At 32.1% G+C, this 12,580-nt stretch overlaps 1 protein-coding gene across 1 annotated transcript; it reads left to right on the forward strand.

The window, feature by feature from the left end:
• The first annotated feature begins 2,486 nt into the window (after positions 1-2,486).
• On the forward strand, positions 2,487-11,009 carry LOC131620150 (protein neprosin-like). The gene is made up of 10 exons (XM_058891165.1): positions 2,487-2,549; positions 8,141-8,192; positions 8,947-9,059; positions 9,166-9,258; positions 9,393-9,552; positions 9,844-10,003; positions 10,085-10,094; positions 10,307-10,453; positions 10,636-10,757; positions 10,859-11,009. Exons 1-10 carry the CDS (start codon positions 2,487-2,489, stop codon positions 11,007-11,009), a joined length of 1,071 nt encoding a protein of 356 aa, XP_058747148.1.
• Positions 11,010-12,580: the final 1,571 nt, after the last annotated feature.

Raw genomic sequence — 12,580 nt, forward strand, 5'->3', positions numbered from 1 at the left:
ATGACTTGGGGGGCTCCTGTTCTGGTCTGGGCCGAGCAGGCCCAACCCTTGTTACTAGCCGAGCAGACCCAATTCCCTTGGGCCCAAATACTGGACAACAGATAAGGGCTGCCCTTCGCGAAGACTCTGGCCGAGCAGGCCCAAACCTTTGGGCCCACTTACTGGATAACCGTCAAAGAGTTATCCACGCACGAAGACCACGCGTCACGCAGCGAGGGATTCGGTCAACCACCTCCGAACCCTACGCTATGATCATCCGGAACGTGAGTCTCCTGCTGACTCAGCCCTAGCATGGGACGTTCTGGCAGTTCCCTAGCACGTGGGCCTCCAGTTGGATTTGGCCCAATTAGGGAACCTTGGCCCAGCGCTGGGGGCTATAAATACCCTCTTTCACTAGAGGGTCAGGTATTCTATTCTAACTCTAAACCTCATTCTCCGATAGCTACTGACTTAAGCATCGGAGAACCTTGCAGGTACCCCCCCCATCTTGCTCTTCAAGCCAGATATTGCGCCTTGACGATTCTCCTGATCAAGTACGATCATATATATATATATATATATATATATATATATATATATATATATATATATATATATATATATATATATGAGGAGGGATATATTTACTCCAAGATTAAGTGTTGAAGACTTACTCCAAATCTTAACCATTGATTATCATTAATCTAACGATTTTAATTAATAATTTATACATAAAAATATTTCCAAAAATAATTAGATTAAATGATCAATTAAAATCGTTAGATTAATGAAAATCAATGGTTAAGATTTGGAGTAAGTCTTCAATACTTACTCTTGGAGTAAATATATCCCTCCTATATATATCAACCCTCCCAAAGTTATCAACCTTTCCCTCATAATAGTCGTCATTCTTTTAACAAAATCCTAACAACGCTCTCTTTTACATGCAGTAAACTCGTCCTCATTAGCATCTTCAAACTTAAAGGTAAAGAAGTTCTGTTAGAACAAGATTTGATTCTACAATATGTCTCTGAGTTTTGACGATTACAATACATATATTTTGTATGTAAAAAATTAGTTTCTAATAGTTTCTTGAGTGAGAAGATACTATGGTCTAAGAGATTCTGGATTGTTGTCTATAAAGAATCATAAAAAATAAGCAAGGCGCCTCAGAAACACCTTTCGTATCTGACTCTGAAGAAACATAAGAAGTTTTGGAAGAATATTAAATATTCATCAAAAGTCAAGTCATTGTGTGCTTCTCATATAAGTTGTTGCTTCATGAAGTCCCAAGTAATCAAAGGAAAGAATTTCGTTAAAGCTTCTGCTCTAAGATCAGAAATCAGCTAGCAAGTTTTCACGTCAAGAACAAAAGTCAAGATTTGTTAATAAAAAAAGCTATTGCTTCTAAGACAAAGCCAAGGTTCTAAATACATCAAGGGTCAAGTTTTAGAAGATTAGAAGTGTTCTGATACAATGAAAGGAAGTGCTCACATATCTGATAACATTGTTCTAACTCTTAAATTACGAAGTCTGAAGAAATGGTTCTGGAGACCAAGTGCTGAAGATGTGGTTTTGAAGATTCTGAAAATTTAAAGCTTGTCTTCTTTTCTTCCAACTCTTAAATAACAGTATGTAGTACGAGGTACAAGGTACAAACGAATGTTTCGTTCCACTACCAAGAAAGGACGCACGTTACGTACTATCCTATCTTCCATTATGATCGAGCCGTTGGAAATCAAAAGGACCTTCCTTCCCTCTAACGTCTCTTTTGAGAAGCTATAAAAAGAAGATCATTTCATCCAACAAAGTTGACGGCAACTGAATAAGTTGTTGTTGCAATTATCATAATGCTAACTTTCACTCTGTCATAATGGCTGTTGTCATTGCAGTTGTTAGTTGTTGCTTGGCTTGAATGAAAATTAACCAACACAGATGGAGATAGAAGAATCAATGTATACAGAAAAAGAATATAAATTCAGAAGCCATTGATTAAGAAGTATCTATCAAAAGAGAAGCTAAAGCTCATGCCAATTAGAAATGCTACTGGGTCAATTAGTTGATGCTAATGCCTACGTTGATATGCAAAAGCTAATCTAAAAAAGAATATGAAGAATGAAGATCCTACAAGATGCTACTCAACTCTTATCACATACATCTTGATGGAGATCAAAATAAGCAAGGAGTTGTTGCTCATAACTTGCTAAACAAAGAGGATGAAGAATGAAGAACACTATAAGATGTTATCCAACATATAATTATATACATCTTTGTAGAACAATGTAATGAACACAAGAGTTGTTGCTCAGATTGTGTTTTAGTTCTAGAATTCTTCATGTAAATTGTTTTAACATAAGAGTTGTTGCTCAGAATTATGTTAAATAATATGTGCTTAAATTAATTGTGTAATCTGCTTAATAGAAGCAATTATGTAAACACAAATCTTATCAGCTGTATGTTGATGATCCCTTGAGAGATCGAGTGAAGATCAGAAGCTCAAGAAGACAATGGCAGTGAGTCATTATGAAAATCCTCGTAGAAGACCGAGTGAAGGTCAGGACTCTAATGAGGTAAATGAACGTTATATCTATTGAGATCACTGAACGGTTCATTTCGTTGTGGTTAGTCACTTGTGGGTAGCTTATGTAAGGTCAGTCACTTACGGGTAGCTTGTGCATTGTATTGTGAGTTACCGGCGGTTTCCCGTGCAGTTTAGTCATCGGCAGTTGGCCATGCAATTGTAATCTGTTTGATTATAGTGGATTAAGACCTTGATTTCAAGGCAAAATCACCTTGGAAGGATGGACTGGACTAGCTTGAGAATTTCTCAAGTGAACCAGGATATATCGTGTGTTTTTTGCTTCTATTTATTTTACTTGGATATCATTTAGCCAGAAGATAATAGGAATAAAGTTTTGAAGAAAGCTTAATGCTTCTGAAAAACACTAAGCTTATGATAAATATGAGCTTCCTAAGCTTTCGTGCAAGAAACCAAAGAAAGAGAAAATTATTAAAAAAACCAAATTCAAACCCTCCCCTTTCTTGTGTTTTTCTCCACCTCCGAGTTCATCCGCTTTCTCTTTTGTCTTCTTCTTCATAAGCTTTCTTCTATGTTATTGATATGTTTTCTTACTTTTTTTTTCTCAAAACAAAACTCTAACATCTCTCCCTTCCAATGTAAGGAACTCGTCCTGATAACCATCTTCAAACTAAAAGGTAATCTTCTCCATTAGCTTTCTTACATTTTTTATATATGCATGTATGACACTAGTTCTTATTAAAAAAGATATTTTTTTAACTTGGCATGATTTACTTCTCTTTTGGGTTATGTTTCCGATTATGTTAAGATGTTGTTAATGTTAGTTAATATTTTTAAAATAAGTTAACATATATTCTGAAAGTTATTTATATTTTGAAATCTGGTTCAAGAGAGCGCATATTATGGGTATGGTTCGTAAATAGTTTGTGTTGCTATGGAGAAACAATATAAGAAGTATGAAGCTATTCTGGAAGCTTCATTCGTATTAAATTTTTCTTCATAGCAACACAAAGTAGATCAACTTCAAATTATTCCACGAATCCTTTCAATAAAAGGTATGTTGTTGTTGTTTCCTTGATAAATGTTGATGTATGTTGTTGAGTTTATTATAATGTATGAAGATTTCTTGTAGATTCTAAACCTTCATTGTACATGCATTCATTTAAATTGATTTAAAAAATAATAATTTGAAAATTATGTTATATTAGAAAACAAACTTAGATCATTCAATGTTTTTCGAGTTACATGCATCTCGTAATTCATCACTCTATAACACATAGAACTTGGTTTATTGTCCTAGCTTCTTTAAAGAAATTGTATGTTCTCTTTAAATTTATATTGTAAAACATCAAATTTGTTGAGAAATTGAATCGTTTTCATCGTTGTCATCATAATATTCTTCATCGTCGATTAAAATAATGATGATGATAGCGATGATTATGATTCGGAATTAGTCAACATGTTGATGCTTTTCAAAATAAACTAGGAATGAACTGTTGCTATGAAGAACTTGGGGGAATTGAACCAAAATTAATGTGTTAAAAAGCAAGAGATGAATTACGAAATGCATGGAATTTGAAAAACAATGGTCCATATAAATTGCTTTTCAAGAATAATATAATTTTTCAAATTATTATCTTCAACATCAATTTTAATGGTTGTATATGTTTAATGAGGTGTAGGGAAAAACAATCAATCCACATATTTTATAATAAACTTAGGGTACACACCACAATGGTTATCTTCTGCAACCATGGTGAAATGTTACTTATATTCCAAATATATTGTTGTTGTTAGGTTTCGAGCCCATGACATAAATATATATCACAATAGTTATTTAGTATAACCATTGTGATATGTAGTGTGCTACCTAACTTATAAACACGGTCACACGCCCATTTTGAAAACCAACATACATACAACCACCCCTTACCTCAAAACGTTTGATCAGACGTTGTGGTATCCCTTTTCCAACCATTGTGGTATCACTTTTAGGTAGTAATGTATTTTACTCACTGCCAATAATGTTGGTTTGTTACATGATGTAAATAAGTTTCTCTCTAATAAGTTTAAAATGAAAGATATGGGTGAAGCATCATATGTGATAGGAATAGAAATATTCCATAATAGATCATAATGATTGTTGGGATTGTCTTAGAAAGGGTATAAATAAAATATTAGAGAGATTCAAAATGAATAAATGCTTTGTAAGGATAGTTCATATTCAGAAAGAGGATAAGTTTAGTCAAATACAATGTCCCGAGAATGAAGTGGAACAAAAAGGAATGAAGTTTGTTCCCTATGCATGGTTAGGAGTTTGATGTAAGTTCAAACATGTGCCTCACCAGATATTATTTTTTTCGTTTGTATGTTGGGTCAAAATCAAGTATTCTTGGAATGGATCACAAAAGAGCTGCAAAGAAGGTTCTTAGGTGCAAGGCACTAAAAGTTACATGTCACGTATAGAAGATTGGATCACCTTGAAGTGGCTGGCTGTTTGGAATCAGACTTTGCAGGATGTATGGACTCTAGAAAATCCATATTTGGGTTGTTTTCTTTTGGCTAGAGGAGCAATATCATGAAAGAGTAGAAAGCAATCTATCATGGCTACTTCTACTATGGAGACAAAACTTGTGGCATGCTGTGAGGCCATAATTTAATCATTGTGGCTGCAGAACTTCATTTTAGGGCTTGGTATTGTCGACAGTATAGCTAGGTTGCTAAAAATATATTATAATAATTTTGCAGTTGTCTTCTTCTTCCAAAATGATAAGTATTCTAAAGATACTAAACATATGGAATTAAAGTACTTAATAGTGAAAGAAGAAGTGCGGAAACAAAAAGTGTCATTTTAACACATTGGTGCAGATTTGATGATAATGGATATGTTAACTAAAGATTTACCGTCCAAGATATTTGTTCACTATGTAGAAAGAATGATCATTATGTAAAATTCGTTGTTAACATTATAATATAATTGGTATGTAAACATGTATAAGTTAATGTTTTTATTGTATGACACTTGTGAATTCGACTAAGTTTATGTTTTTGATGAGTTTTTCTATCTATATTATGTTATATATTTTATGTTAATATGAGATGACAAGGGTTTCTTTGAAGAGATATGAAAGACACATTATTGTATTTCTTAAAGTTTTTTGAATTGTATTGCACTACTACTAAAATAATATTATATGACAAAACTTATACCCCAACCAAAAACAATCGAGGTGTAAACCAATGTTGCACCACATTTTATTTATTTAAAAAAAAAAGAATTATCTAATCCCTCGGTTGAGCTAACAACCGAGGGGAAAGTATCTTGGAAACATGTCTTTGAATCCCAACATTTACATTTTAGAAAATTTTAATTTTTTTATATTTTTTGTTTATGACCTACAATGTCGGTTGAGCTGGCAACCGAGGGGAAACATATTCTAGGGACAACCATATGAATCCTAGAAAATGCATTTTAGCACCTTTTATTTTATTTTGTATTTTATTTTTGTTTATGACATATTACTTCGGTTGAGCTGGAAACTTAAGAGAAAAGTATTTTATTTTATTTTTATTTATTATGTATGACATATTACCTTAGTTAATTTAGAAACTGAGACGGAAACTTTTATCTAATTTGATGAAAAAACAAGTAATAAAACTTTTCCATCCATTTATATAATAACAACATTCAAGATATTACAAACTCATCAATCCATATGAAACATCAGTGATCCGTGTTAAACCGTCATCAACCAATCAGACGTGAATGCCTTAACGATCCATCTTAGATGCAAAGTATTGAAATGCAAACTTAATATAATGAAAACAATGATAATGAAAGCAACATAATAAAATACAACACCATCCTCTGGGATTGATTGCAACAGTAGGAAAAGGTTTTAAGGTTGGTTAATTAATGTAATCACCTCTCTTATAATTGCTTGTAAAAAATGTTTAATGTTAATTAGGAAAGTATGGATGTAACTGAGTAATATTAGTTGTTGATGTTGTGTCAAGTAAAATGTTTAATGTTACCGTAGTTCATATTAAATATTTAAGATTCTATTAATTTTGTTTATTTTTTGTTGTTGTTGTAGTTGTTTTTGAAATTTATTGTTTAAAGATTTTTTGGATCTTGTTGTTGTTGTAATGATTTAATGTTCAACGATTCAATTTATTTTTATTGTTGTTATTGTTGTTGTTGTTGATGATGATAATGACTCAAAATTTGTCAACAAATTTGATCATTTGCAGATTGAAATGAAAAAACACATTAAAACAAAAATAATGTAAACAGACTATTTTACCTCGGGTATTATTTCTAACCAAGGTAACAAGTTACCCAGTTTTGAAAATACAAAAAATGTTGTTGCTGGGGATCGAACCCATTACCAGTACACTTTTCCCCTCGGTGGAACTTTACCCAAGGGGAAAAGTGACAAATTTTTATGATGCTCTTTGTTACTCGCCTAAGAAACCGAAGGTGAAATCGCTTTTGCAACCGAGGTAAAAAGTGTTTTTTTTAGTAGTGTTGACTCATGATGCATGGAAGGAATCAAGTTGATGAATAATTTGTGACCGTCATGATGCAATCACTTCAGTTCATTAAACCTAATGACTTGGTGCTTTCATTGAATGATACAAAATTATGGTATAAGATTGAAACATCAAATTGACACATGAGTAAAGTAGGAGACTATTGGACTAGTTTATTAATTCATTAAATACGACTCATGTCATTAAAAGTTTGACTTTGAATGAAAGATGCCTTAATGTGATGATTATTTGGATTTATGGATAATTAAACCAACAGGATTTTTATTTTAAAATTCAAAATAAAATTTAATTCCTTCTTCCATCTCTTCATGATACTGTGACACGACTATTGCGAATGAGTTAAGAATGCTAGAATAAAATGTCTATAAAATAGGCACTTTGGAAAGCAACGTAGAAATTTTTTTTCTCATTCTTTCTGTCTCATCAAAAATCAAATAAAATAGTATCTTTATCATCAAAGATACACATAAGAGAAGAAGAAAGAGAGGAGAGAAAAAATTGAATAAAAAAAAAAAGTAAAAAACTGAATAAATAGAAGATTTCAAAGCCGATTCAACTACATTGAGACATTGAAGGCTCCATATTTTGTAAAATTTAGTTTTATACTAAAAATATAGCAAGGGCCTATTTTAGAGTAATTTTTAAAGGCTCATAAATTGACTTGTAGATAAATAGAAGAGTGAATCAATTTGCTACCAAAAATTACAAGAAATTGAGCCATTTGGTATCTATTATTTTCAAAATGCTTTTTTATAACTACACTGATTTATATCAATAACAAATAACAAATATTAACTAACCTCAAAGGGTTGGCTCAGTTGGCAAATGAGCTTTCTCTAAAAAGGGACGGAACCGACTAGTACCCGGGTTCGATCCCGGCTGGCGTCAAAATGCCCTGGGGCCACGGTGCCGTCGCCTCCGAGCCCGGGTCCGGATACAGAACCGACTAGTACCCGGGTTCGATCCCGGCTGGCGTCAAAAATGCCCTGGGGCCACGGTGCCGTCGCCTCCGAGCCCGGGTCCGGATACAGTAAAAATTACAATTGGTATGTGTAATATTCCCAGGTGAAGCCCTGGGGCCACGGTGCCGTCGCCTCCGAGCCCGGGTCCGGATACAGTAAAAATTACAATTGGTATGTGTAATATTCCCAGGTGAACGACCACCTCCAAAGCAACGTTTTTAACGATATCCAAAACACTCCAATCTTCCTCTCTAAAAATGATACCATTCCATGTGCTCCATAAACACCAAATTGTAGCTAACCAAACACATCCTTCTTTTCCTTAATAGAGGGTTATAGTCATTCATTATTAATAGATGTTTTTATACATACACATTTACTTTTTTGTCATAAAAATTAAAACTATACCTTAATACTTTTCTTCAATTGACCACATATCCCTATTTTCTTAATTAATAAAAATAATAAAAATGTTATATAATTTTATCCTATTATTTATAGAAATTTAATTATTTGATTATACCCAATAATAACAATTTTTCAAAGAAAAACATTTTTAATTTTTAAAAGTATTTTATTAAACAAATATTTATTAAAATGTAAATAAATTAATTTGTAGTATGGTAAATGGAAAATTTTGGAAAGGGAAAAATTTCATAAAAAATTTATATTCTCTCCATCAATATTATATTAATTTGTGTCGATCAAATATGAATCTTTAAAAAAATACTTAGAGATGGAATTTTACTAAGTTTATTAAAAATAATATCATCTCCCATTAAACAATGCCTCAAAAAATTCGTTATATATTTGATCCTAAAGTAAAAAAGATAAAGAAAAATCAGATCCATCAGTTACTTTTCGTTAGTGAAAAAATGATCATTATCTTGTTAATTTGCTTGTGTATAGCAACCAAGAACTATGAAGTATATGGATCAATGCCAAATTTATCTAAAATTGAAGATTTGGCTTTGGAGGAACATTTGAAAGCCATCAACAAACCTCCTATCAAAACTATTCAAGTATTATTTATTTTAAAATATTTTATATCAATGTTTCATCTGATATTATTTCATTTTTATTTTTATAATTTTATATATTATTTGTAATTGGTAAAGGTTTCTGCAGACAGATTATGGAAGAATAGTTGATTGTATTGATATTAATAAACAATTAGCTTTTGACCATCCTCAACTAAAGAATCATAAGATACAGATACAGGTGCTTCATCCTCAATGAAATTAATTTAATAGTTATTTTATGTTAATTTTTTTATATTAATTTCTATGGCCATAATTTTATATAAAAAATGTGTTGTTTGATATTTTTATTGTTATTATTTGGTTTAATTGCAGCTAAAATCTAGTTTCCAAGATACAGAATATGAAGCTATGAAACGTGATAGATCAACAAGATATTTAAGAATTGGACTTAATGAGAAGGATTCATGTCCTAAAGGAACAATTCCAGTTCAGAGAACAACCAAAGAAGATCTTATTCAGGCTAATAATTTTGGTACTCTCGCTCAGTTTGATCGCGGCAGTCACGTATGTTCTTCGTTATATGATTCTTTATTTTTTATAAAAATATTCTATTAAATAAAGTATAAGAGATATTTCATTCCAATAAATTTAAAAGAGTATGAGAATCTTTAAAATCTTAATATATCAAATATTTTTGCGAACTTATATATTTTATCTACCGAAATATGGACTAATTGAAAACTTTTTCTAAATATTTTATGAAAACATGAACGACTAAGATATAATAGCTATAGTGAATTTTCATTGATTTTTTTGTTTGCAGGATTGGTTATGAAACATAGAATTTTCTTTGGAATTGTGGGAACTCTTGATGTATACAATCCACCTGTTGGGGACGACCAGATGAGTTCGGCTTATATATGGCTTTCCACTGGTGTAATTAATAGTTCCATGCCTAACTATGGGGTTATACATGCAGGATGGTAGGTTTTTTTTAAGTTTAATATTTATAAATTAAAATATATTAATTATAAAATTTCTAATCTCTTCCACATTGGTGACAGGTATATCCAGGTATGTCAGGAGATAACCTAACTCATTTTTTCATATCATGGGTAAGAAATACATATATTTATTTTATATATCGGTTTCGAAACCTCTGAGTCAGGATTTAATCTCTAGTTTTGGCATTTAATTTTTTTATATTGTCTGTGTATTTCAATTAGATTATATTTTATATATTTTAATAATTTGAATATGAAGATTATTTTAATTAATAAATGCAGGATAATAGCATTCAACACACAGGCTGCACCAATATGCTATGTCCTGGTTTTGTGCAAACTAGCCAACAGATTTTTATTGGTGCACCAATCAAGAATGTATCAACTTATGATGGAGCACAATATTCCATGAGCCTCAACATTACACAGGTATGGTAAATAAAGTGTTCATAATCACTAGAAATTCATACACACAAAATCATCAATATTAGAGATTGAATTCTAGTGATAATGTCCAACTTAAAAATATCAACCTGTGCTAGTTAAGATAGAATTTCCAGACTAACAACTCATTATAATGATAATACTTTTATTTACTTTTTGTGATTCAGGATCCTAATACTAAAAACTGGTGGCTAAGAACACAAGATATGGATGTTGGATATTTTCCAGCAGCATTATTTTCTAATAAATTGAATTTTGCAATGAGAGCGGGTTGGACGGTCATACAAAGGTTTTTGTTGGTGAGACAAGTCCTCAAATGGGTTCTGGACACATTCCAGATGGAAATCCTCGCCATTCAAGCTATATTTCAAAGCTTTATTATAAGGATAGATTCAGAGATGATCATATCCCGCTTAAGGATAGTGTTAGAGTGTATGCTGATAACCCTGATTGTTATAATGCCACTTATTATGGTTATGTTGATGATATATTGCAACATGTTATGATGTTTGGGGGACCTGGTGGAAATTGTGGTCTTTGAAACTATTTTCCTACTTAATATTGAATCAATAATTTTTTTTGATTTATTTGGCAATGGATTCCATCTAAGATGAATGATTTGGATAAGTTTAAACTACGTCATTGTGTATATAAGTTAATTATATAAGTATAAATTTGTAGTTTATGTGAAAACTTGAGAATTGAGTATTGTGTCTAAATTATATGAATCATAAAGTTTTTACTTTAGAATTATGCTTTGTTATTGAATGTTTTCTCAATGCAACATATAATGCATTTCTCTCAACATAATAGGGTGAGCCCATAATAATTTTTTATTCTTAGGTTCATCTCTTCACCAGATTTATCCCAGTCCAAACAACTTTCATTGAGTTGTATTTTCTCCTTCAATCTAGGAATTCCTTTCGATAATTAAGGATTTTGATTGTTTCAAATTTTAATTTCCATTTTATAATTGTATTTATAGACTTTAGTAGTGTGTGTTTAGTTCCTCTTTAATATTAACGATAATTTCTTAGATGTTGCTACCAATTTTCTTTCTTGTCGGAGGGAGGGAAATGAATTTTTGTTTCTAGGGATTCCTATTGGATCCAACCCGAGAAGTATGTCAACTTGGAGACCCCTTTTGCTTAATATAAAGAAGAACTGTCTGGTTGGAAAGGAAAGTTACTAGTATCAGTGGTAGAATTACGCTTCGAAAGTCGGTCTTGGGTAGCCTTGCAATTTTCACACTTTCTTTCTACAAAGCGCCTAGGAAAATTGTGAAGGAGATTGATAAATTCCAGAGCAATTTCTTGTGGGGTGGGACAAAAGAAAACTGGTGTATTCACTGGGTAGGATGGAAAGAGGTTTGTCTCCCTATTGAAAACGGAGGTCTCGGCTTAAGAAGGATTGAAGTTTTAATACCGCTTTATTGAGTAAGTGGAAGTGACGAATTTTGGGGGAGAACGGAGAATTGTGGTTTAAAGTGCTGAAGGCTCGGTATGGTGACGTTAAAATTAGGCTTACAAATGGAAGAGTTAAAGTGAAAGAGAAGGTATCTAATGTTAGACGCTAGGCTTAAGGATCTAGAGGGGGGATGAATAGATCTCTCAGAGTTTTTCCGAAATTATTTCAAACTTAAGCGAAAGCGGTTCTGAATCGACTTGCGTCTATTCCGGACCGCTATTGCAAGGGTTGTATATGTGATAAAACCACGAAACAATTGGGATTAACAATGAAAGGATAGGTTATCGAATCAATTCGTTACACTGAAGAAAATCAATTAACTTCTGATTTGTTAAACCTTGGTTTGCAATGCAGTGATAATGGAAGAAGCAAAAAGACAAACACTTGGTGATAATGTTCAAATTGATGGTGATTCAATGTGTGGTGAATTGTGATGTTTATGCAAGTTCTTAATTCACAATTTTAACACTTTAATCGTTTATCAATTTGCAATTATAACCAAATACGAACAGAACATAAATGAAAAGATAAAAGCGACAAGAACACGATATTTGTTTAGGCAGTTCGTCGATCGTCCTCGCTACGACTACGTCTGCCCCCAATTCCAAACTGAAATTGGGAAATCTTCCATTAATGTTGAAAGCA

The sequence above is a fragment of the Vicia villosa genome, linkage group LG7 (genome assembly GCF_029867415.1).
Source record: "Vicia villosa cultivar HV-30 ecotype Madison, WI linkage group LG7, Vvil1.0, whole genome shotgun sequence".
NCBI lineage: Eukaryota > Viridiplantae > Streptophyta > Magnoliopsida > Fabales > Fabaceae > Vicia > Vicia villosa.